This window comes from Megalobrama amblycephala, linkage group LG17 (genome assembly GCF_018812025.1).
Source record: "Megalobrama amblycephala isolate DHTTF-2021 linkage group LG17, ASM1881202v1, whole genome shotgun sequence".
Taxonomy (NCBI): domain Eukaryota; kingdom Metazoa; phylum Chordata; class Actinopteri; order Cypriniformes; family Xenocyprididae; genus Megalobrama; species Megalobrama amblycephala.
The window spans coordinates 31,609,699-31,637,000 of record NC_063060.1 but is presented as its reverse complement, the minus strand read 5'-3'; the positions used below and the strand labels follow the sequence as shown (position 1 = coordinate 31,637,000).

At 38.5% G+C, this 27,302-nt stretch overlaps 2 protein-coding genes across 12 annotated transcripts in view; one reads left to right on the top strand and one right to left on the bottom strand.

Annotated features, from left to right (window-relative positions):
* The window catches only part of ppp2r3a (protein phosphatase 2, regulatory subunit B'', alpha), an 82,936-nt gene extending 80,230 nt beyond the window's left edge, over positions 1 to 2,706 (bottom strand). For both annotated transcript variants that reach the window (XM_048163513.1, XM_048163515.1), the window contains exon 1: positions 2,511 to 2,706. The gene's annotated coding sequence lies outside the window, so the exon portion shown is untranslated. The remainder of the gene's footprint in view (positions 1 to 2,510) is intronic.
* Positions 2,707 to 2,870: 164 nt separating this feature from the next.
* nceh1a (neutral cholesterol ester hydrolase 1a) lies at positions 2,871 to 27,022 on the top strand. Of its 10 annotated transcripts, none has more exons than XM_048163527.1 (7): positions 2,871 to 3,135; positions 15,636 to 15,735; positions 21,404 to 21,467; positions 21,994 to 22,219; positions 22,360 to 22,429; positions 22,513 to 22,684; positions 25,956 to 27,022. In XM_048163527.1, exons 2-7 carry the CDS (start codon positions 15,725 to 15,727, stop codon positions 26,577 to 26,579), a joined length of 1,167 nt encoding a protein of 388 aa, XP_048019484.1. In that variant the 5' UTR covers positions 2,871 to 3,135; positions 15,636 to 15,724; the 3' UTR covers positions 26,580 to 27,022. The 10 variants fall into 10 exon arrangements, with proteins under 10 accessions (XP_048019484.1, XP_048019482.1, XP_048019483.1 ...); XM_048163525.1 differs by having other exon boundaries at positions 2,874 to 3,135; positions 21,295 to 21,467; XM_048163526.1 differs by lacking the exon at positions 2,871 to 3,135 and adding an exon at positions 10,167 to 10,300.
* The last annotated feature ends 280 nt before the right edge of the window (positions 27,023 to 27,302 follow it).

The window sequence follows — 27,302 nt, the reverse complement described above, 5'->3', positions numbered from 1 at the left end:
ATTATTTCAGTCACTGCTGTATCTTTCATACTCTCGTTATGTGGTAAGAGCAGACTATGGCCCTGCTGGAAAAAGCCATTAATGGGTCAGTACACCCAAAAATGAAAATTCAAGCCATCCTAGGTGTATGTATGACTTTCTTCTTTGAGACGTACACAATCTGAGATGCATTTAAAAAATATCCTGGCTCTTCCAAGCTTTATAATGGTATGGAACATGAACATCCATCATAAAAATAATCCATATGGCTCCAGGGGCTTAATAAAGGCCTTCTGGACTGGAGCAATTGGTTTTTGTAAGAAAAATATCCATATTTAAAACTTTATTAACTAAAAAACTAGCTTCCAGCAGATGACCAATGTATAATGTAGGATGTAGGAGTAGAGCAAGCTTGCGATTTAAACAAATATGGCTAGGCAACAAACTCAAGCGCCTATTTTCTTATATCGAAATATATCTCCGATTGTGTTAGTCTGAAAGAAGATAGTCATATACACCTAGGATGGCTTAAGGGTGAGTAAATTATGGGATCATTTTCATTTTTGGGTGAACTATCCCATTAAGTTTGAGGGGTTCATGGAATGGTCAGTGCTGTCGGCTCGTCCTGAGGATCTTCCAGGTGTGGCCTCCATGAAAGTCACTTAAATCCAGCTGTCATTTCCATATCCTACATGATGGGACAACCATTTACATCTACAGCATGCAAATGTATAATTGAGCGCTCCTTCAGTGACTGTTTACTTCTGAGGCGCACTGTGACCAAAGCTGTTGACATACAAAAAGACCTTCACAGATCTAACAGTCCTGACCTTCCTCTACTTAAAAACGTTGTCTAATTTAGCTCTTAAAGTGCATAAATGCAAGTAGTAAACCCAGAAATAGACTGTACGGCCCAGCAAATGTTTCTAAAAATTACGAGGCTTTGCTTTACAAAAAACAAGAATGAGAGGAAGTAGACTGACTATGCAAGCAACATAATTGCATGCCTCGAAAATTGCTATGTGCAAGCCTTTGTGAGTACAATTCTGCATGCATGCCCAGCATGCACTGCAAAAGACTACTGATATATATATGCACACAGCCACACACACACACATCACTTTAAATTGTATTTGTCTATCTACGAACAGCCTTGTGGGCTTGAGGACAGACCTCAGTGCAAGATGCAAGACCACACACATGTACTGTAGGAGGTGCCCAAAAAAAGCTTTATTGTAGAGGTCAGCGGTTCAGCTGTGGCCTTCATGTGGAGTTTAATGAGCTTCGGTCAATATAGCGAGCAGAGGCGGGGATGATGGGGTACAATGGGAAGAGCAGCAAACCACAGTTGACCAAAACCTCACCAATGCACTTCACTGTGGCTCACTGGCAGCCAACCAGGCCCGTGCAGTCTCGGAGCGGCTGGATGTGTGGAGACTGGAGAGGAATCGAATCAGGTGCCAAATGACTTCACTCTCGGGATGCCAGTAAGGAAGCCTATTTTCTGCATAATGTGCGGCTGAATAACTCAGTCTTGTGAGTGAGGAAAAAATATTGTGTTAGGACAACAGGCTGTGATTGACCCAGGACGATCAATTCCGGCACTTAGGAAGTGATTAATGCAAGGGAGCACATAGCTGTGATCCAAAGCTATTTCGGGCTAATTAGAAAGGAAACGATTCAGCCGTCTCAGTATCTGTCAAGTTATCAGGCTAGTGACAAAGAACAGAGCACAGCTCAAGGTTGCACTCGAGCAGGACAGGCATGCATTTAGTACAGGCGGGATGCCCAATTACACCCACAGCAGAGAGACCCCACCGGGATATTTATAAAGACAGCATGACAGAGATCTGATCTTTCCAAGATGCACACAACATAAGCACTGACCAGTTCCTACTGCTCAAGAATGAGTTAAACAGCACCTCAGCCTAAATAAGCATTTAAGTCTGAACAGTCTAAAAGCAAAAACAAAAGCTTATCCACCTAACAACAGCAAACTATAAAACCGTTCATAAACTGTAGCTTGAGGGAGAAACAAATGCAACATTTTCAGCTTACAGTTCTACATCTTCTAACTCTAAGAAATGCAACAAGGCGGAGAAATGTTCTCTCTTTCTCTTAAATTATTAATACATTAGTTAAGTAAAAGTGACAGCCATTACATAATACAAAAGCGAACCTACAAACAACTAATTTAATGTGTCTGTTGAGTACAAACAAAAACAGGCGTGTACAGCAGTCAGTTTACTGCGCGCGTGAGTTTGATACACAGACGATGCGGTAAAATCACTCCACAATCACAACACATGTATGTATGAAACTCAAAACATTGTGGGATATCATCTCAAAAACAACATACCGTGACTTTCCTCAACGCCCAACTTCGATAGTAAAGTGTATTTGAACTTCAGTCCTTCCTTTGAAGTCACGGAGACATTTTATTTGACAACCACGCGTACTGTAACTTCTACTTAAATGTACAGGCTAAGTATCGCGAGCGGTAAACGCTCAATATATCAACAAACACCTACCGTTTCGCTCCGGGTTAAGGCTCGTCATCTGGGGTTTTAGGACAGTCCGATATCCAAAGAGATAGTTTCATGACTAGCGTGTCAACACACGGTTTTGTGGAGTAACAGCGTTCCGCCTTGCCGTTCAGACTCTGCGTGCTGACAACAGCCAGTGCAGAATGAGCAAAGCTACAGCGCGCGCGGACAGGGCAGTTCCTCACAGACACACTGGGGCGGGAATACATAAACGGTGACACTATAAACGCTTACCAAAAACAGGTTACCTAGGAACCGACCACAGACAGAACGACAGAACGATAGATAGAACGAAATGTCATAGATTTATTGATAATAAAATATTGATAATAATGTTTGACCCATTAACTAATTGATGGTCTTACCCATGAGTGGCGTGCTAGGCTTTTTTTTTTTTTTTTTTTTTGATTTTCTGATTTCAAATTTAGTAAAATTAAACAATAGTTTCAATTTTTTGAATATATAATGCACTGTATGCATTATAAAATATATTATTTGCAGAAGCCAGGGGAGATTACTGTCTTGATCTGAATAGATTTCCTCAGTGCACCCAAAATCTGTGAAGCATTCTGAAAACAATTCAAACAGATGTCTGCAAGCAAGAAGCCAGGTAATATGTAAATTTATGTAAAGCTTAAACAATTTTATACAATGTTTAAATGTGGCAATATATCTAATGTAATGTATCTAACATGTAATCTAAAATCTAATATAATGCATTAACAATGTTCCAATTGAAAAAAAAAAAATTGACATATACAATGTGGGAATCTCTTGATTACTTGACCTATGTTTTAGAGGAGTTGTTAGTGTGACGAACACATGCAGGAGGAAGTATTTATGAGGATTCACATATCTTAAAAGTAAAATGCTCATTCCTTGTAACCAGAAACTCATTCTGTGTGCAGCACAAAACCTCTCAGAGGTTGTTTTTTACACTCACATGGTTGTCTATCTGGGATCTATAGCATTTCATATTCTGCCGATGAATTCCAGCTCTAGATTGAAAAGATACAGATAAATATAAACCTCTGTATCAGTGCAGAGTTGAGAAATAATTGCTAAAGCTGTCACTGTCATGACTCACCAATGTAGGTAGAAGATATTATAGGGTTTGCCTGTAATTCATCACAAACTCTTTGACCGCTCGCAGTAGATTCTTTGACCGTTTTCCCATAAGATATGTATTAAATTCATTGAAGAGTATCTAAGCTCAGATTAGCTCCTTAGCTGTGAAGTTTTAATGAAGCACAGAAGATTAAACCACACTGAGGAAGACACACTTATGAAACTACCCACTTATGGTTATCTCTGTGTCCCCTGGCTGTCTTTTCTCAGCTCTCCAGACAGATGACAAAGAGTATACAGGCACCTGACAAGGTGTGCAGGTCTATTTTAAGCTAATGGGCCTGTTAAGTTCAGCTGAGTCTGCTTAGCCTTCAGGCATCAGTTACCGGAGAAGACATTTGTTAAGAAAGGAGGGGGTTTTGGTCCCAGTCATGCCTGAAATTCTATTGTCCATGGTCTTGATGAAGGTAGAGACCCCTCATCTCTCTGCACCTCTTCCCTTCTCAGTCTTCAGCTGTCATATATAGTCACCACCAGCCGAATTTCTCACCCCAGGCCCACACTAACCAAAAAGCTACCTCCAAGCAAGAGCTTCTCCAATATACAGCTTCACTATACGTCATAGACTAAGTGTGGCAATGTCATGACCCTCAGAGACAGCTAGACAGGGACTCATTTGTCTTAAGGAATGAGTGGGGCAGGAATCCAGTGTGTCTATTTTGGAAACACTCGGATGAACAATGATACACCCCAAAAACAGGTCACCGCAAAAAGTCCAAACTTTTCTATAGTCTTTAATACAAATGCTGTCAGATACAGATGCAACTTAGAAGATGAAGGAAAGAATATTATAAAGTGGAAACACATTTTGAAGTGTAATTTGGAAAAATACATCTAAAAACTCCAATGTTTTATGACTCCAGTGAAAGGATAAAAAGCATATGAATTGTGTACCTATCCCCTCTTTGTTGTGGGGCAAGACCATTTTTGTTGTATTACAGAACTAACACAATATTTAGCCAGTAAAGTGCATTCAGTATAATTGTTGCTGTATGCTAGATATTTCACAGTTTGTTAAACAGCACTGTCTGCCTCCCAAATGGACTAAGTTGCACAGTCTGTTCCTGAGGAGAGCCATTTCTAAACCTTCTCCCTCACTATAAACTTTTCTGAAAAGCAATATACTGATTTTTATGTATATTTTCTTGCCTCTTTCTATATATACCTAGTAAACAAAATCCTAAAAGGTATTCTAACTTCTTGAACCCCAACCAAAAATACATTAGGTTTCCTGTTATATGTCAAACCACGACACAATGTTTATAGCCATTTAAGATTTGAGTCCAATGCACACTCCTGGATTTGATTGCTAACTCCGTGCAGTGCCAATATGTTAAAGTCAATGTTTTATCAAGATTTGATATATTACATTATATATTCAGAAAATATTCCCCAAGACAGACTTTCGGTAATAAAATAACATTTGTACAAATCATACTTGGCGTTCCTCTGAAACAAATCAGATACATTTCGAATGTTCATAATATATATATCACTACAAAAACAGGTCATAGATTTCCCTTGAATCCATATGGCAAGCAAATGAAATAACAGAATGTTTAAAGAAAAGCTGAGCTCACTGGAAAAGGTTTTCTCTCAGTATGAAAGCAGTAAGTCGAGCCACAAGGTCAGCCCCTCACCCAAAATCAACATTTGCAGCAGGGGACATGAGAATCCTGGAGCCTTTTGGTTCTGAGACCCCCATTCGAATGACACTAATAGGACATTTTGCATTGCATTTGTTTGTTTAGCAGGTGCTTTTATCTAAATGAGAATAACACAAGCAGAAGCAAATTATTTAAAGTGCAACAGGCTAGTTAGAAAAGCACTTTTTTGTTGAGATTGCAATGGATTTCTTCAGGTGAAAGTTAGGAGTTCATTCCACCACTGATTTTAATTATGAAATAGCATGAATGGATGCTACCAAAGTGATGTTAATTCAAAAAGACAGATGTCTGACCGGCAGAGTTTTGTCTGTCATTTATGGAATATTCTGTTTTCCATCACACAACCCCACATATATACCTTAACCACTGCAGCAGTTTCTGCTGAAAATGGAATCTCTTCAATTTACTTAAATGATAGGGGAAAATTGGGGAATCATATAAACATTAGTGAAAAATTCCAACACCAAGCCCCCAGAATGGGAAGTGTTGGTGGACACACCAGCGCTTGAGAACAGCATGACAATGCTGGTCCACCAGCTAGAATAGTACTATACCAGTACCAGCTCTGGCCAGCATAAATCATCCTGGATTAACATGGAATTCATGTTGGTTTATGCTGGATTTTTCAGCAGAGAACTTTCCCATTGACTAGGTTTGTTTTCCTAGGACTGTCCTGCTGTCCCCAGATCTGCTCACTGAATTACTCTGGCCCCTCCTCTTTAGTCACAGCTGTCTGTGCTCTGCGTTTACAGTCAGCCTACAGCTGGAACGAAACATCAACAAGGGGATGGGAATATATATCAGAATTGGCCGGGCCAAAGAGAGGAGCAAAACCACCATCAGGATTCAATTAAATCCCAGAGGGACTGGTGGGAAAGAGAGTGGAGAAAGACAGAGGAGTCAGCTGCTGAGACGGAAAGGAAGTAAAGAGCTCTTTCACTCAGGAAGAGGACCAAATGTCAAGAATCTGGTGCGCTGCCCGTTCTTCATTGTTCACTATGGGAGATGGTCAAAGTCAGGCCACTGGGCTGCTGTTGCCTACTGGCAATGGAACACAGTAGTCATTGTGCTTCCATGTCAGGGGTCAGCACTGAGGCATGAAGGCCTCCACATCAGAGAGCTGGACCCCAGCCATGAAAGATGACCTCGCTGCTCAGCCTCAAAGCTGTATGAGTAAAATGTGCTGCGATCCACTCATAGAGACTCTAATGAATGTGATCTTTCTTCTCATGGCCTGTTAATGAGCACGGATTTGTGGTTACACTCTTAGCCTCCTAGTCCTATAATGGTGTAAAACAGAACTTCTCTGGTCACAAGAAGTCAGGTGAGGGAAGATTTTAAATTCATACCCCGGAGAAGCACAATTAAGGCAGTTGTTATGGTTGTTCCACTCTATCAAGTGTAAATAATGAATGAAAACAACCAAAGAAGATAAGCTGAGCTGGTGAAGTGGAATGGCAGGGCAGAGGGGAGCCAAGAGAAAATGCTGCTTGTTTAAACTAGGTTTATAGTTGTCGAAAAGCACGTTATAATTTGTGTTTACTGCAAGTCTTGCCAAACTCTCCAGAGCCAGAGAAAACTTCACACTCAGAATGACAGCTTTACATGTGGCATTCACTCCATGCTCATACCCACAGCAGTGAATACTGAAAATGCATGGATTTTATTAGACCAAGTCAACATCTTGTAGAGGTGTATCTACTAGGTGATGCAGACACCTTATCTTGATGAAGGGACGTGATACAAGCTATGTTTTTCTCTTTGAATTTCATAGCGTTTAGTATGTAAAGCACGTTTACATCCTCTTCTCACCTCTTAGAACAACCTCAGGAGATAGATAGATAGATAGATAGATAGATAGATAGATAGATAGATAGATAGATAGATAGATAGATAGATAGATAGATAGATAGATAGATAGATAGATAGATAGATAGATAGATAGATAGATAGATAGATAGATAGATAGATAGATAATGTGACTGTGATAAATAGAGTCAATGGCACACCTCATTCTATCTGTGCCAAGAATAACAGTGACTCAAGCCTGCTGGATACAGAATAACTTATTAAGTGTCTGCTTTAGTTGTCTGCAGGATGACAGCGGCCTATATTTCCAGCTGCTGAGTCCAGAAACTACAGCTCTAATCAAAGGCTCTTGGTCCAATGCCTTGGTGGCCCTGAAAGCCACAGCCACATTGAGCCCTGGTAGACAAACCAAAAACTAAGACACACATACACACAATGTTTTCCATATGAAAACTTATGTTGATTGAAGTACCAGTGTTTGAATTTCAGTAGCTCCCTCTTGCATTACCACAGTCTGGCGTTGAATATCATTAATAAAACATTGACATAAATTCATACATTTTTCCCAACCTCTGGCATGACAGAATCAGAATGAGGAGGGTGGAGGGTCGCAGTCATGAGGTGGACAGTAGCCTATTCTTGCACAACATGATTCAGAACTGTCTGTAAATCCCAAGTATAAAAAGCTGATGATCCGAAGTGTTAACATGCAGCTGAAATAGAATGCGCTACTGTCGAGACTAATGGCACCAATGCAGCTGGATGCGAAATGGCACAGGGTGATGTGTTCTTTCTGTCATGCTGATGCAGTGCCAGTTTTGGTGTGAAAGGCCCCTTAGCTGAGCACAGACATTCTTTCTGTAGCTACAGTTTTCATTATTTGACCTTTTCGAAATGGCATTTATGTAATACGTAATTGCTCTGGCACTTTGAGAACTATATATGGAATCATGAGCTGAAAATAACAATCATATCTCAAAATGTAAGGGTCCTATAATAATATGTTCAAAAATAGCATCAACAACTAAAGAACGTATCAACACTAGCTGTCTACACTCTGTCATTTTCACACCTTTGGCTGGTTTGACTGATGGGTTTTCTGCATAAGCTTATGAAGTTTTTTTTTTTTTTACAAATGAATTAAAGGAGCCTTGTTTCAGGAAGTGGGTTATGTGACATATCAGCATGACTCCTTTTGGTTTACCTAAAATGGCCTTGGGTGCTATAATGTTCAGAAACTAATGACCACAGACAGATATACAAACCACTTTTCTGTGAGTCTTTAAAATACTTCTTTGAAATAAAGTGCACTGACACGAACTATAGACTAGAATGCAAACACATAAATCTCTTGGTTTTGGGCTGCTGCTCTATAGAGGAGGGCTGGCGACTCAGACAACACTTCAGCCAACAAACCTCAAAGGGATCATTTACAACTGATGAATCACATCTCCCCGTATTTCTGTGAGCCATTAAATAAACTGTGAACTAAATAAATCCCACGAGTCAGTCAATAAAGCATGGAAATACCAATACTAAGAAAGTTTTCTCAAGAGAAAAAAAGAAAACAGAAGACTTTAGCAAGCTGAAGTTATAGTTCCAATTGGTGTGGACCCTAAAATAGTTATTATAGTTATTGTTCTTGGTGTGAACGGGCTTTAACTTACTAATATGTAATATGTAGTTACAAGGGGTGTAACTGTACACTGAACCTCGGTTTTGGGGTCACGGTTCGGAACGATTTCAGTATGGAAAATTCACACTTTAGTTTTAGGGAATAACTTTTACTATTAACTTTTATCTCAATAAACGCAGAAAGACGCATTCGACGTGTGCGCACTATCTAGAGGACTTGTTTTCAAGCGAACATTCGCACATGTGCTGTTTTTATTATGCACTTTTGCCTGTTGTGCTGGTTAGCAAACAGTGTTGCATTACCACACACCCCCTTTTGGACTGGAGTGTGGAATGCCTGTGCCTGACTGTATTCGTCGTCTGTATGCACCGAAACCGTGACGTACTGGACGAATACATATACTGTTACACCCCTAGTAGTTACTAATATTTTGTCAAAACTGTTGTTAAAATGTATGCATATGTAAGAAAAGATAAGAAAAGATTAAGAACCGTAATTGTCTTAATCTTTGATATAATCATGCAATGACTGATAAACTTCCAGGGAAACTATTTCATTTGAGGCACCTTTTGTACTGTGTATAGCTATATTTGAAGTCAATCGAGTCAAGTAAACTCTATTTATATAGCGCTTTATACAATACAGAAAAGCTTTTCACACTTGAAATAGTTAACCCTGGGCCATTCTAAACCCCGGGTAAACGGAACCCTGGGTTTTATTGCTTCACGTTTCACACTGCTCATAATTTACCCGGGATTGACAATTAAAGGTGCTAAAGAGGATCTTTTCGTCGACTGAGAAACCAAAGACTGTTACTGAGTTTTTGAAATGAGCGCATGTGTAAGAATTTCGAGGGAACGCCTCCCAAAACTCGTGCACGAGTATTGGAACACGAGTGTTTACCACCGGCATTCGCTGTGTCGTGTTAGTGGATTCATTATGTCGGACTCACCGCATGTAACTCATAATCTGCAGTTGTTACTCCTGTCTCCTGACAAAAAACATGTGGCGCCTGTGGAGTGTGGAAAGTTACTGGAGCGCGCAGCCGCGCTCGTCTCTCACAAGGAACGTCATGGCTTTGATTGACAAGCCAGAGGGCCAATCCGCGCACGTCTCTCACAAGGAACGTCACGGCAGTGATTGACAAGCCAGAGGGCCAATCGCGTAAAACGATTGGCTGATGTTTTTAAGGCCCTACCTCGTGCACAGATGATGTATATTAATATTATTCCTTTCAGTACACCTAATAAATAGTCTTTTATCAGTTAGTAAAGACAGTTTCAAGTAATATTGCAAAAATGTATAAAACAAAACATCCTCTTTAGCACCTTTAATCCTGGGTATTCATAAGCGGATGTTTCACAATTGTATATTTCTAAACCCTGGGTTGCCATTATTATTTGCATATTTGCGGTGTCAGTGTCATTGATTGGATGAACGCAGCCCGCGACCTGTTTACATAAAAGCTCTAGCATTGCGCATTCTGTATTGCCGACTGTCGAGTTTATACTGAATGGACATTTCGGACTATAAAGGTAAGAATGAAACAGTCTATTCTTCACTCAAATTGTTGCGTTTTCTGTCAGCATTTTACATTTTCCCTCTCAAACGCTGTTTTTACTGTTTAGGCTATACAATACGCAGTGTTTCCGTGACTGTCCAAAGCAGGCAAATATGAGTAGGCCTACGCGATTGGTTGCATGTTGCTAAGCGTCTAGCTGTAACATTCTAATACCGCATCGTTTCACAGTGTACAAGTTTGGCACCGCAAAAGCGGTGTTTAGAACGACGATAACCCGGGGTGAAGTGCAGTGTGAAAAGCCCTAGGTAGTAAACAATCAAATATGAGACATAATCTAATTCTGCAGCAAAACACAAGACAGTAGTGTCATTATTTAGTTCGTGTCAGTCTAGTGTTGATTCAGTTCAGTTCAGTTCAATAACTATGTAAAGTTCATCAAATATGAAATTAGTTCATATTAATCTATAAGCAGCTAGAAGTCAATAGTGTTGTTATTCAGCTCGTGTCAGTTCAGTGTTGATTCATTTGAGTTCAATACCAATGTCAATGTTGCAAACTTTGTCAATTATGAAACAAAGTTCAATCAGCTATAAGGCAGCTCTGCAGAAGACAGTGGTTTCATCATCCAGCTCAATTCAGTTCAAGTTTTGTTCTCATCCAATTCTGTCAGTGCAGTCAAATCAATAGTATTAACTGTCTTTGAAACATTCCATTAAAAGCATGGAGGAAAATCTAAAGAATGTGTCATTCAAAGCAAACCGAGTGAGAATGACCATGGACTGAAAAAGCAGAAGCAATAAAAGGGAAAGCGAGACGCTGAAATCTAGCAGTGCTAAAGGTTGTCAGCTTAAGGATGGGTGCAACGTTCTCTCGGCTGTTGATGAATGTCTGCAGTGATGTGTGCGAGGCTCTGAGCCAGACTGCTTCTTGCTCCAGCACCCATAAATACTATGCAGGCTTCCTTTTCAATCCTCAGTCACCACCAGCGCCACCATTCTGCCTAGAAAACGCAGCATATGACTACACTCTTCCCTCTCCTTGCATCACTCCTCTCCCTTCGAGAGGAGCGAGACCCTGGTACAATGGAATTATTGTCATGCATGTCTCACAGGAGGTTCAAAGTGAGGGCTAGTGCTGCTATTATGGTCCTAGGGGCAAACTGGAAATGAGGTGTCTTAAGGGATCACAGTACCTGACTTTTGAAGCATCGACAGTGGAGAACAAACCATAACCAATCCCAGCTGGTGGTCCATTTCTCATACAATCCCTGTCTGATTTTTATCAGCCCACACTATCATTACCATCAACTTCCACTATCACTGTCCTCTCCCTCTAATATCACTCTTATCTCTCGCCTCTATCGCTCTGATCCCGCTTTGGAGATAACAACAATAGCAGAGAAAGAACTGCTCCAATCCTGTCAGAACCGGTGACAGCCGTTCATTTATACACAACACGACTGTCAAGATGTTTCTAATAGCGATAACAGGCACATCATTCTAATGCAAATCAGTTGCTGTGTGCCGATCGTGAAATGTCTAACCCCATATAGTTCATTTTTGGATGGAGCATTTCATCAGTATGTCATGTTTAACAAGAAGACATCAAAAACAACTTTGAAGTAAAAGATCTTCTCTGTAGTACACTGTATCTTTTTCCATCGGCCCTTTGATAACATGGAGATCTGGAGTGGAATAAGGGCAGCTTGCCGAGGGGAGTGTCAGTGTGGAATTTGTAGGAATCTGATCTGGATGACTGTACAAGCGTACCTTCACTTCCATGAAACAATCCTTTGTGTACAACTCCTCCAACTGTGGCACTGCCTGGCACAGGTTCAAGTGCAAAAGAGGGCATTGTGTACCCTACACATACCACATACCTTCTGACATTGACATGTCAGAAATTAGATGTTTTTTAACAAACTACCTTGCTAACATACACATAAAGACTAATACAAGTCCCATTAAATACAAAGAAATAAAAAACAAATGGACACTGTGATTAATGTAATCATTCAACTAGAATAAGTGTGTGTGTGGGTATATAAGACATTTTGATGACAGCTGCAAGTTGTAACTCTTCTCGTGTTGATTTCAGAGACAGGAATGTTAGACTGCACACCTCTTTATTTGCCGGAGATGAAAAACAAAATCAAACCGTGTGTGTGTGTGTGTTCTCTGCCTACAGCGGATGTAGTAGGGATGGAGGAGCACCTTCTCTGGTAAAATGAAAGCAGATGTGCACAGGAGAACTTCTATGTGAACTTCTTATGTGTACAATGTGATGTTTCCTTGGCATAACATAAGAAGAAAGAACATTTTCTGCAAATAAATAAATAAAATAAGAACTTTCAGATGGAATTGTAAAACTTATGGTAGAAAACAAAAACAAAGTTCACAATGACATTTCAGGAGAGTCGTTTATTTGAATTCGCTGACTGCAGTGGAAAGAAATTGACATTTTCGAAACACAAAAATATAAAAGAAAACTCTTTTATGTCATCTCAAACCTGTATGACTTTCTTTCTTTTGTGCAACATAATATATGTGACCCATGCTGGCAAAATAAGTCGCAATGAGCAATTTTTCAAAAATTAGTTATTGTTATTCTCACATTCTTTAGGCCTGTTAATAAAAAAACCTGGTAATACCAACACAACACAAATTTGGCACAAATTTGGCACAAACCAAGTCAAAATCTATTGGAAAAATATATTCAACTTTTTTTCCCATGATTCCACAATTGTTTAATTAACATTAATGAAACTGACAGCCTATATATATTAAGACCTACTGTACCAAACGGATCTAATATAATGTTACACATCAGATGTGTTTCCCCAACCGTTAACCAAATATTTACTAAAGACATAACATATAATGTTTGCGTCAATACTCGCCAAGACAGATTTTCTGAAATACTGTAATTCTGTCAGGATCACTATCGTCAAAGATGACTGGCAGTTAGCATACGGTTTGGATTGGCGGTATGGTTCTTCTGTTCTGGGCAAAAACTCCCTGCCCATCCATGCAGTCTAGCATGGATGAGAGCAGGGAGAGCTGTGATAACCCCCCTTAGGGTAAACAGAACAGAACCAAAGTATTGCAATGTCATTCATTTTCTTAATGACAATAATTAATGTAACAAAATGAGTCTGATCAACAGAATATCAGAAGGGCAAGTCCTGACTGGACAAAGGAGGAGCTGGGGATGGAGGAGGGTAATTAGCTTCTGAGCAATGCGATAAAGCTGCTGATAATACTGAATGGACCATATATATACAAATGTGGTGATAGGCGTCATATTCCTATAGGTCAATGTGAATCAGCTGAGTGTCAGCTGATGCGAGCTTGACTAATGTGACCCTGCCAGAACTAACGCTACACTTGATTTCTGTGTATATCGGGATCGCACACTATCTGAGTAAGATCGTTTTATGTACATCAACATGAGTTTTAAAATCACATTTCATTGGTTCAGACTCATGCCATCGAGAATTCGCTAATATGAATATTCAGAAAGTTGGAATACTGCGCTTTACAACATTGATACCAAACTTGTGCTGAGGGAAGCGCCCGTCGTCCAGAAGCGAGCAGAGAAAAACGGCATTTTTACAATGGAAAGGTCCTCTCAGAAAACGTACAAAAAAGATAACTGAGATCGCTAGATGAGGGCTTAATGAACTCATTTTTGTGAAAACCTCAATTTCGACCAAAAGTAGAAATTGATATAGTAGGCTAAGTCATCATGAGTTAAAATCTCAAAATGATGACAAAAAAAGGTGAACATGAAATAAAATGTCAATTATGACAAATGTCATAATTATGACTTTTTTATGTCATTATGACTTTTTATCTCATAATTGTCATAATTATGATTTACTTGGACTTTTTATCATAAATACGGTCATTTTTGGGGTCGACTATTCCTTTAAACAGTGTAGGGTCTAAAAAAAAGGTTCTCTGTGTGGAGCTCATAACTGTCATAAGTATATTTTACCAAAGGAAATGGGCTTCCAAATGATGGTGAGTAATTAATGAATTCTCAACTTAGGGTGAACTATCCTTTTAATTCACCATGACAGACAGGTGTGTGCATAACATAATATCTATATTTAAGAAAAATATGAACACTTTACAACATTTCTTTCCATATTTAAGGCTTTTTGTTAAGAGTTGGGAATGGGATACATCAACTCTACATCAGGATGCAAATATGAAGCGCCTGTTTGTACAAGTTCGTCATGACATATGAATCAGACAGGTGCAGGTTAGCGTGGCTTGGTTGTGACGCCTGAGGGTTATTCTACATGTTTTTAGGTTGTATAAGACAGTGTCATGCTTGGATTTCTCTGAGCTGATCCTCTCAGCTCTGTTCCTTCCTTTATATGTTTATATTTTTAGAATTTTGTAATTGAAGCTGCTACATGAAGATTGCAGGTACGTTTTGTACATTCTTAATGAGCTAAATATCCATAACCATGACCGAATGTGGTATTTTAAGATTTGCAGTTCATTTTCAGAATTAATTTACAGGTCTAATTCATTTTCAGTCAGATAGTCCATGATCCCTTCATTTCCACACATTATTACTAGAATCCAGTGTGCTCTGGTGCTATGGAAACTAGCCGTCTGCATGCATGTACAGTGACCAAACAACTGCCTATCTGGATATCAACAGTGCTGCCTGCAGTTAAACGCATTCATGTTCCTAAAACAAATTCCACAATACTAAAGTTTTAGCCCTCCCCCCCAAAAAAAAGAAAAAGAAAAGAAAAATCTGTTATCATTTACTCATCCTCATCATGTCTGGTGACTTTCTTTTTTATGTGGAACACAAAAGAAGATAATTATGGCAGAATGTCCCAGCTGCTTGTTTTCATTCAATGACAGTGAATGGTAACCCTGTGAGCAAGATTCAAGACTCAAATTTCAGTCTGATTAGTATTTGACATCTACTAGTTTTTATGATACTTTTATGGTGACCTTTTTAAAGTCCGAAAAGCCATTCAACATCTCAATTGGAATTTCACATATAAGAAAGTCATACAGATTTGCTATAACATTGAGTGATTTTAATTTTGGGGGGCAACTATTAATTTAAACAGTGGTGGGTCCTAAAGAAATAGTCCTCTGTGTGGAGCTCAGATCATAAATTTCATTCCTCTTGGGACACGAGAGCTTGGTGACTCTCAGTCAAAGCAGCTGATAGGGGTATCAAAGAACTTTAATCTCAAGAACTAATTAAAGTCGCTCTGCTATGGATTAGCACAGTAAAGGCCTGGACAAAGGAGTCTTTTGACTTTTAAGGACTTTCTCTGACTTCATCTGTCCTCTCTCTTCTCTCAGATGGAGCAGCAGTAAATGAAGGTTGGCCGAAGTTTCTGTGCTGATTGGGGCCAGCAGTGCAACTCCAGCCCAGAGGAACATGATGAGAGATGATGTCATTGTGAGTAAAACAATCTGAGTCTCTCGTTTTGGGCGTATAAAAGATGCCCCATATGGAGAAATAAGCCTCCTGTTTTTTCAACAAGCTGTTCAGAGGGCAGAGTGTTTCTGATCCAAGTACACCATGTGAAGTAACAATATGCGAATTATTCAGAGCTTTTTTTTCTCTAGTTGTCTCACATCTCTTTTCATGGGTGTTTCCCTGGATTTGCCTTCCATGGATTTGCCAATATCCATTATTAAAGCTTGTAAAGCAAGTGTGAGTCTTTTTACAGTTGTTTCTTCTATTGATGTTATATGGGTGTAGGTGTTACTCCCTGAAAGGGTGTAACAACCCTTTTACTTTTTATTGTGATGCAGCAATTATGTGATTATTTTGCAGCAACTATATATATATATATATATATATATATATATATATATGTTAATATACACTCAAAAAAAATGGTGGGTTAAAAACAACCCAGCGGTTGGGTTAAATGTTTGCCCAACATGCTGGGCAGTTTTATTTAACCCAACTATTGTTTAAAAATTACTTTATGACTGGCTTAAAATGAACCGAAAATCGGTTGGAAATTAAAAATCAGACACATAATTACTAGAGGCAACAATAATAATCAAAAGGTGAACATTTATTAATAATCAATTTAAAGGAGAAGTCCACTTTTAAATACACTTTTCCTGATAAATTTACTCACCCCCATGTCATCCAAGATGTTCATGTCTTTCTTTTGTCAGTCGAAAAGAAATGAAGGTTTTTGATGAAAACATTCCAGGATTTTTCTCCTTACAGTGGATTTCAATGGCTACCAACAGATTGAAGGTCCATATTACAGTTTCAGTGCAGCTTCAAGGGCTTTAAACGATACCAGATGAGTAATAAGGGTCTTATCGATCGGTCATTTTCGAAAAAAATACAACCGTTTATGCTTTATAAACACAAAATATCGCCTTGAACGTACTTTCCGCTTCCGCATTCTTCATAACACTTACGCTGAATGTTCTACGCCTTCCCTATTCTACTTACGGAACGAATGCGGCGCCAGTTTCGTTTTTTTCCGTAAATTGAATAGGGAAGGCGTAGGACATTCAGCGTAAGCGTTATGAAGAATGCGGAAGCGGAAAGTACGTTCAAGGCGATATTTTGTTTATAAAGCATAAACGGTTGTATTTTTTTCGAAAATGACCGATCGTTTTGCTAGATAAGACCCTTATTTCTCATCTGGTATCGTTTAAAGCCCTTGAAGCTGCACTGAAACTGTAATATGGACCTTCAATCTGTTGGTAGCCATTGAAATACACTATAAGGAGAATAATCCTGGAATGTTTTCATCAAAAACCTTCATTTCTTTTCGACTGACGAAAGAAAGACATGAACATCTTGGATGACATGGGGGTGAGTAAATTTATCAGGAAAAGTGTATTTAAAAGTGAACTACTCCTTTAATAAATCTATTTATTTCCAATATATTTTGTGTTCATTTTAAGCAAGCAATACATTCATTTTTAAACAATAGTTGAGTTAAATAAAACCAGCAGGTTGGGCAAACATTTAACCCAACCGCTGAGTTTGTCTATTTTCAACCCAACTTGGGTTGTTTTTAACCCAGCATTTTTTAGAGTGTACAAAATAAAATAGATACATTTTCATGAAAGTCATGTTGGCAGCCTTTTAAGATATTCAAGACCTTTCAAACCTTTAAATGTGATTTAATTTGTGGAAGATTGACTCTTATATCCATAACTTAAAAATATAAAATTCACTGCGAGTTTCATACTAAGATGTCTGTTTATCAAGATGTCATGTCTCATTTCAGTCTATGCGATCCTGAAACTAACCTCTCAAAGTCTGCTGTGTCTCTCTAACACAAGATATAGATCAGTCAATCTGTCAACACTGAGCATATTTTGAAGCCAAAGAACAGCCTGAAAGGGTCACTGTCCCCTTGCTGTACCTTTCACCAGCGAGAACCCTGCAACCCTGTCCGAGGACAGGACAGAAATGGTAATGGGGATATGAAACCTCCATACATCCAGCATTACCTCTGGTTTCAGTGTTGATAGCTGGTGCTTAATCAGAGGAGCCTCAGGTCCAGCCAAAAGCTCTATAATACTGCACACTTGTGGAGATTTGGTTTTAAAAAAAACAATGGTATGTCTAAACAATGAGATGATGCCACTGCCAGTTTTCACTGATGTGTCTGAGAACAATAGACTACAACACATCTATTCAGAACAATAGATGTGTGAGCAGAATAATTTTAAAGGGATAGATCACCCAAAAATAATGTAATTAATTACTCACCCTCATGTCGTTTCAAACCTGTAAGACTTTTGTTCATCTTCAGAACACAAATGAAGATCTTTTTAATGAAATTTGAGAGCTTTCTGTTGCTCAGTTGACAGCTACGCAACTGAAACTTTGATGCTTCAAATTGAGTGAATTGAGCAGATTAGTTCCAAATGTTCTGAAGAAAAATTATTGCTTTATATGATGAACAGATTGAAAAAAAAAATGTCAGGCAACCTGAAAAAATTAACAAATATACTTATATATGCTTATATTGAAGTTAAAAATATGTCCAAAAGACTACTAGTCAAGATTTTAATGAAAAATCAATCTTTCCATTAGAAATTATATAATCAACATAATTTAAGTGAATTGTTGAACTGAAAAATGTACATTCATTCATTTCAGAATGTATTTGGTTTGTCTCTTTTTTCGCTGCATGAACTCAAGTTTGTGTCAAACCTGATGATCATGTTCTTCAGAATGATTGGAGATGATTCAAAGAGCATCTTGAGCTTGAAATGAAGAACTTTTGTCCGTCTGTACATAGAGTTTCGTGATCAGTGTAAGCCATTTATTTAATAGTGGCGTAATGAATCTGAAACATTTCTTACTCTTTTTACATTAATGTTTCTGTTTTAAACAAAATTCTACACTTTTCATTATTTCCAGGTTCAAAATAGATTTTAATGTTGTCTTAGACACCAACATGACTGAATAAGTAAGGTTCTGCCAAAACAAGTTTTTTAGGGTTGGGTCAGGTAGAAATAGTTCTTAAGATAACAACTGCACATTTTCAAACAGTGTGGTTTCTAGCTGGTTAATTATGATCATTAGCTGGTATAACCAAGGTCTAAACAAGCTCAACCTGGTTTAAGCTGGTAGACAACTTTGGTAGACCAGGAACCCATGGTTTATAACCAGTTTCCATGTTAAAAAACCAGCCTGACCACCTTAAGCTCTATGACCTGGTTTTTCTAGCGGGGTAAACATCATGTTAGTCACCGGTATGTGTCCACACCTTCAGAGAAGTGACTCCCATGATCATTTGTGGGGGACATGACGTCACTTAAATGTCATCTCAAAAGCAAAGATGAGCGGTGAAACGACCTCAAACAACAAGAAATACACCCAGGTGTAACAGCTGAATTTTCACATGACATTTTGTTAGAGGTTACATGAGGTTAGAGGTAAGAACAAAGTCTTCTTTTGTCAGAGTTGGCGATTGAAAATTCCCATTTTCATGCGTAAATGTCAACACAAGTGCAGACAGCTGATCTTTTGAGTTTTAAACCAAACTAATTTTCTTATATCATTATTTAGATCTAGGAATGATCACAATGAAATGAATAATGTCTGTTATTCATAGTAACAGATAGTGTTTGTTTTGATAGTAAGTGTGTGAAAACCATTGAAACCCAATGAGCATGTGTTTAGCATCATTCTACTTTTTAGTGCTCCTATAAGCCTGTAGTCATGAAACTTTTGGTCTTATTATAATTATTTTCACACAACACATGGTTTCATTTAGTAACGTTTCATTTCTCTCTGATTTACTATAGATATTTGAGCCACAGGCTTACAGTAATCTACTTTCAGTGCTAGCAATATGCTAACTTGGTCTCATAAATGATCTCACTGAGTTATAGCAATGCTATTTGTCTGTAGATTACTGAGACCTTTTTCTGGTTTAGTTTTACCAAATTTGGTAACTAACAGCTTCTTCAGTTCAACACCACCCCATCCTTGACGTCTCTTCAGTAGATGTTTCCAAATTCTACTCTGACCAAAGTCATTCAGCAAAAGCAAACAGCTGCAAGCCTCAATTGTCTCATAATAAGAGAGGAGGGATGATAGATAATGTAGAAACAACAGTTATGAAGACCAAAGAGCCAAATGTATGACAGAAACCCTTGCTGCTTTTTCCCCCTGACTTGGCAGTCCTTGCTGAGCTAGCCGCAGTCTTTTTCCAATTACAGTAATCACTGCACAGAAGTAACAAAAATCCTGAATGGCTAGGAATGGTTTCGACAGAAGAGCTCAGCACACGTGCACTGCATGCATGGACTGTGGTGAGGAGAGATTATGGTAAACGTCAAACCTACCATTAGAACCTGTCTGGTTTTCTACTCAACATAAACCATACTTACTTGGTATATGCTAAATATGTAATTTTTGTGACACAATCCATTTCGTCAGCTGTTATGAAATTCAACATTAGATACATTTGTGAGAGCACTTTTCTAACCAGGACACTGTTATTACTTAAGTATCAACGCTGTGCTGTCAATAAAGACATTTATTTACCATGGTAAAACACTGTAAATAATAAACAATGGTGCTTTTACATTGGTCAATGCTTTGCAAAATGTTCTTTACTTCTTTACTCGGAAATGTACTATCAAAATGAATTGGCTTGATAATAGATTCATTTACACAGAGTTAAAGTGCTACACACACACCAAATATAAAATATGCGTGTGAGTGTGTGTATATATGTCTATGTACACACACATATATTTTATATTTGATTTTTTTTTTTATATAAATGTATGTATAAGTTATTAATATTTTTGTTATTAAATAATAATACATATGTCTAACCAAACAAATGATCTTTATACTCTTCACATGTAAGTGGGTTTTTTTTTTTTTTCATTACAACAATGACCTCTAGTGGTGGACATTTGATATGACTGCTGAGGTCAAGGGGTAAATCTAATCACATTATGCCACTAAAGATTATCAGACTATCTACCAGACTTCTGATCTCAAAAACAAAGTTTGTATTGAAAGATGAAAAGAAAATGCTATAGATTTTGGCTAAATTCTTCCCTCAAAGAGCTCATTTCTGAAAATGAATATGCATTGAATAAGGTATTACACTTACCCCCGGTTTCACAGACAAGGCTTAAGCCTATTCCCAGACTAAAATGCATGTTTGAGCTGTTTTAATCGAAAGCAACTTGTACTGACATAAATTAAAATACATCATTGTCATTATTTTGTCTCAATACGCTCACCAGTAATGTTTTTCTTTATTTTTTTTCCCCCCAAGGCTACTTAAAGCTACTTAAATGTCCTAATTGAACTAAGGCCTAATCCTGGCTGCCTTGTCTGTGAAACCAGGCCTTAGGGTAGTGACTCTGTTTTAAAGCATGAAGACTACATTTCCCAGAATGCTATATGATTATCCACAGGAAGTAACAGTAACTTCAAAAAAAATCTTTGTAGAATTGCACAATGTCATATTGTCTAAACCCCTGATAGCTCCAGAGAGAAGGGAAGAGAGACATCACTCCATGATGAAGTTGCTTTGCGGTATTACCTTGTTATTAGCAGTTGCTGTTGCCTATTACATCTACATCCCATTGCCTAGGGCAATTTCAGAGCCATGGAAACTGATGGTGTTGGATGCCACATTCCGAGGAGTTGTAAGTATGGTAAGTGGCACATTTTAAACAGTCCAGCAGGTGAATTGGGGATAGGAACATTCTGATTGGCTGTAAAGATGATTAATGTTCCATTCTAAATTGAATGATGTCTTTTTAACATAATCAGTAATAAAAGTTTATATGTGCTTTGTTTTTAAACTTAACTAGAACTTATTCTCCTCATGTAATGATTTTTGCTTTTAGTATATAATATCTAAGGATATTAACATATGACATAAAATAATTAGCATAAAACTTAGACAACATCCAGTATTTACTATTAATAGAGGACCATCTGTTTTGAAGAGACATGTTAAAGAATGACCTTGATCTGCCTGTTGTGATTAACTTTGACCAACTTGGCACAACAACAGGTTATACCCAAGGGCAGGATGAAATGTTCCCTATTCTCTGTCTTCATGAACTTTTCTCTCTTTTTCAATGCACCAAAAATATCATGCAGACTGCATTTCAAAACCATAATGAGGGGAACGGTTAGTTCAGTTCACTGTTTTCTGACCTTGTTGTTTTGTAGGGAGATGTTGCTCACTCACTGGGTTTGAGCCATAGAGTCCACGTTATCAACTCCGCCATAATCAATTTTGAGAGTTTGGTGCCCGTCACAAACCAAGAGATCCAGGCTGAAGATGTCCTGTTTGATGGGGTCCATGTGCGTGTATACCACCCTCCTGGACGGGAAGAAAAGCTGAGGAGAGCAGTTATGTTTATCCACGGAGGTGGATGGGCCTTGTGTGCTCCAAGTACGTCGAAGTGTTTCCTTATTAACCATTATATATGTTTCTTGATGAATCAGGTAGCAGGAAACCCGTCTGTCCTGCTTTGACGTTCATGGGATTATGTGTGAGCTGTGTTTGCATGTGACTGCTTTATCTGCCATCAGAGTTGGGGTCATATGACAGTCTCTGCAGACAAATGGCAGCTGATCTGGACGCTGTGGTTGTGACGGTGGAGTGAGTATTTACTCGCATTCAAATAGGAAGAGAAAAATTGTCTATGGTTTTGATCAGTCACACTGAGTGTTCATTTTGTGCAGTTATCGCATGGCTCCTGATGTGCGCTTCCCTGTGCAGTATGACGAGTGTGTGCAGGCTGCTAAGCACTTCCTGAGGCCAGAAGTGCTGGCGCAGTACTCGGTCGATCCAGAGCGAGTGGCAGTGTGTGGGGACAGTGCTGGAGGGAACCTGGCCGCTGCAGTGGCTCAGCGGGTACACTTTCACTTTTATTTCCCAATTACTGTGACTCCTTATGATGATGTCATTTCATCAATCTTTTAAGGTCATATTGTCTGTTAAAGGAATAGTTTATACAGACATTAAAATTCTGTCACTATTCACTCACCCTCATGTTGTTCCAAACCTTGTATGACTTTCTTTTGTGGAAAACAGTGGAAATGTAAGTAATTCTTCTGGTCACACTTTGTATACAAATACAATGAATGGGGACTGGAGAGTTAAAGGGTTAGTTCACCCAAAAATGAAAATTTACATTTATTTAGTCACCCTCATGTCGTTCCAAACCCATAAGACCATGATCCGGCTCCTGCGTCAGCATCACACGCCTGCGTCGTGGTGCTCACGTGAACAGTGCCGGCGTTCGGACGTAAACACTGAAGCTTTGAACTACATTCACTGCGTCAACTGCGTAAGAGTCTGACAGGGAAGAGAAGAAATTGTAGAATAAAGTTATTTTTGTTTTGTTTTTGCACACAAAAAGTATTCTCATCATTTCAAAACATTGAATTAGTTGGTTAAACCACTGTAGTCACATTGGCTATTTTAATGATGTCTTTACTACTTTTCTGAACATTGAATGACAGTAATTATATTGTATTCTATGGGAGATAAAAAAAAAAAGAAAAGAATGGATTTCATCAAAAATACCTTAATTTGTGTTATGAAGATGAACAAAGGTTTGGAATGACATGAGGGTGAGTTCTTAATGACAGAAATTTCATTTTTGGGTGAATTAACCCTTTAAAGGTGATAAAGAGGATCTTTTCGTCGACTGAGAAACCAAAGACTGTTACTGAGTTTTTGAAATGAGTGCATGCGTAAGAACAACCCCCCATCCTTTCGAGGGAACGCCTCCCAAAACTCATGCACGAGTATTGGAACACGAGTGTTTACCACCGGCATTCGCTGTATCGTGTTAGTGGATTCATTATATCGGACTCACCGCAGGTAACTCATAATCTGCAGTTGTTACTCCTGTCTCCTGACAAAAACATTGCATGCGGCGCCTGTGGAGTGTGGAAAGTTACTGGAGCGCGCAGCCGCGCTCGTCTCTCACAAGGAACGTCATGGCTGTGATTGACAAGCCAGAGGGCCAATCCGCACACGTCTCTCACAAGGAACGTCACGGCAGTGATCGACAAGCCAGAGGGCCAATTGGCTGATGTTTTTAAGGCCCTACCTCGTGCACAGATGATGTATATTAATATTATTCCTTTCAGTACACCTAATAAATAGTCTTTTATCAGTTAGTAAAGACAGTTTCAAGTAATATTGCAAAAATGTATAAAACAAAACATCCTCTTTAGTACCTTTAAAGCTGCTGTAGGTAACTTTTGTAAAAAAATATTTTTTACATATTTGTTAAACCTGACATTATGTCCTGACAGTAGAATATGAGACAGATAATCTGTGAAAAAAATCAAGCTCCTCTGGCTCCTCCCAGTGGTCCTTTTGCCATTTGCAGAAATACACCGCTCCCGGTAAGAAACAACCAATCAGAGCCAGGAGGAGTGTCTTAGCAGTGTCAATCAATCAAGCTCGCGTGCGCGCTGATCACACTCCTCTCGTGCACAGTGTACAGGCGTCAAATTCAAGATTACCGGTGTGCCGCAGCTTTGCTTATGGCGAAATAAAACGATGTTATGCAAAGGACCACCCTGAAATCTACAAGAAACCACGCCATACATAATTTGTCAATCCTGTTTTGAAATTATCTTAGTTGTGTAGTTCTTAAAAAATTAAACAAATCAAGCAGGGATACTTACTTGTCAAGCAGAAATGTGGCTGACTCTGCATCGGTTTTTAATCCGTTCAGGACACGTAGCTCCCTCCACCTCGGAAAAGCCGCACCGATATTTACCCTCGTTTTATTTCGGGCTCTATCTAATTCTTTCTTTTTGGCTTTTTTATCATCGTCATCTGTCTTTTTCCGTTTACCCGTCTTTATTTTATGAGCAGGTGCCACTCGAGGAATTGACAGTTTGGATTGTTTTTCCGCCATAAGCAAAGCTGCGGCACACCGGTAATCTTGAAGCCTGTATGCGCTGGCGCTGTGTATGGGAGGGGTGAGATCAGCGCGCACGCGAGCTTGATTGATTGACACTGCTAAGACACTCCTCCTGGCACTGATTGGTTGTTTCTTACCGGGAGCGGTGTATTTCTGCAAATGGCAATAGGACCACTGGGAGGAGCCAGAGGAGCTTGATTTTTTTCACAGATTATCTGTCTCATATTCTACTGTCAGGACATAATGTCAGGTTTAACAAATATGTAAAAAAAATTTTTTTTACAAAAGTTACCTACAGCAGCTTTAAGCTTTGACAAAATTGACAAAAACACCACAAGTATCAAAACTGTGGTCCGTAGTGCTTGTGCGCATTATATCACAATGTCCAAAGACATACAATATGTTTGCATAAGAAAATTATCTAATCTGTTACCGAATCAGATTAGTGAAAAACATTTTTTTGCTCAGTCAAGATATTTATTGAAAAGATTCAACTGAAAAGAGCGATTCAGACTTTTATCATAAAAGATATTTTCATAAAATATGACAATTTTGTCATAAGCACGACATAAAGTCAAAATTACGGCAAGAAATTTCAATTTGTCATTATTATGACTTTTTATCTCATAATTTCGACTTGTCTCATAATTATGATAGTATCTCATAATTAACGCTGTATGATTTCGACTTGATAACATATCTCACAATTTCAACTACTAATATGTATCATATGTATCATCATTTTGACTTGATTATGACTTACTATCCCATAATTTCAACTTATGTTTTTTATGTGGTGGAAATGGGCTACATATGGGGGACTTCAGAAGAAATATATTTTAGAATAGTATATTATTTTGAGGTGACCTACTGGAATTACAGTAATTACGAGATTCAGACTTAAAGCATTCACGTCCTCGTAGAACTCGTAATTGCAACTTGTAAACTCACTTGACTTGTTCCACCTGACCGCTGCAGAATTTGGTGTTGATATTTCTGCCATAGAAACACATAATTCTGAGTCTGAGGATGTAAACAGCTCTGAGTAGAATGTCATGTGTTGTCATCTTGTACAACCCCAATTCCAGAAAAGGCCATTTTGCAAAATGTCCCAACTTTTCTGGATTTGGGTTGTAATTACGATATGGACTTTTAAATTAATGATCTGTTGGAGCCTTAACCTCTAGTGTAATGTGGTTGCGGTAATCAACATGCATTTTTGTCTTCTCTCACTAGATTGGAATAGACAACAGTACTTCTGTGAAATTCAAACTTCAGGTCTTGATTTACCCAGTGCTCCAGGCGCTAGACTTCAATACAGCTTCCTATCAGCAGAACCAGAATGTTCCCATCCTGTATCGCACGCTAATGGCCCGCTTCTGGTTGGAGTACTTAGACGGCGACCTTGACCTCATGCACTCCATTATAAAGAACAAACACACCGCCCAAGACCAAAACCAAAACCTGCTGTCCTTGAGTCGTTCAAAACTAAACTGGACCAATCTCCTCCCCAAACGACTGATAAAAGATTATAAGCCTATTTTTCCGCTGACTGGCTCTCCTAAAATCTTAAAGGATTTACCAGCATTACTGGATGCCAGAGCCGCTCCGTTACTGGCGGAGGACGAGGTTTTGCGTATGACGCCACGTGCTTACATTCTGACCGGTGAGCATGATGTTTTGAGGGATGATGGGATGATGTATGCCCGCAGGCTGGAGCTGGCAGGGGTCTCTGTCACTAATGACCATTACGAAGATGGTTTCCATGGCTGTGTGACCTTTGCTTTCTGGCCCTGCTACTTCTCTGTGGGAATAAGGGCAGTGCAGAATTATATTGCTTGGCTTGACGAACATTTATAGTTATTTGACTTAAATGATCATTCGTACATATACAAGAAGACACATACCTATAGAGGATTTATACTGTAAATCAAGGAACTGTATTGTCTTTCAAATAATGACTAACACACTAATGTGTTCTTAAAAATTATGTACTAAGAACCGAATGACAAATGAATTTCTCTTGAATATATATACTAACATCATTAATATAAACGAGTATGTGCACACATTTCATTGTCAACAGTTAAAATATTTGTCAGATTATTATCAATTCAAATTCTGCTTACATTTTTTGTCTTTATCACCACCTACTGCATTCACAAATCAGAATTCATATATTACCATGCATTTCATAAAGATTTCTGCTAGACTTGCACTCCAAAGACCTGCAATTAATTTAATATTTCTACTGTGAAGCACTGTGAATAAAGTAGGAACATGTATTAAAAATACTCTGCCTAGTTGCATTCAAAATTGTAGTTATTCAAGAAAACATAACATTGTGGCGTTTCAAATATCTTCATATTCTTGAATAATGACTAGTAAAAACTGCCTTTAAATTTACTGTTTTATGTTCCTTTTATAAGCACATTAAACAACAGACGTTTGTTGGAAGTGTATGTATATATATATATATATATATAAATAAATAAAATGTTGTAGTTCTATACCTTTTGGATAATTGTGCTAATCAAGAACCTTCTACCTCCTACATATATAGCAAACAATTATTAAAATATC

What these genes read in the sequence shown, in the direction of transcription:
- nceh1a (XM_048163518.1), top strand. Translation starts at nt 21,183, where the DNA reads ATGAAGACTACATTTCCCAGAATGCTATATGATTATCCACAGGAAGTA. An exon ending in TCCGAGGAGTTGTAAGTATG is followed by an intron (nt 21,468 to 21,993) that starts GTAAGTGGCACA and finishes GTTGTTTTGTAG; the next exon opens with GGAGATGTTGCTCACTCACT. An exon ending in CCGCTGCAGTGGCTCAGCGG is followed by an intron (nt 22,685 to 25,955) that starts GTACACTTTCAC and finishes TTCTCTCACTAG; the next exon opens with ATTGGAATAGACAACAGTAC.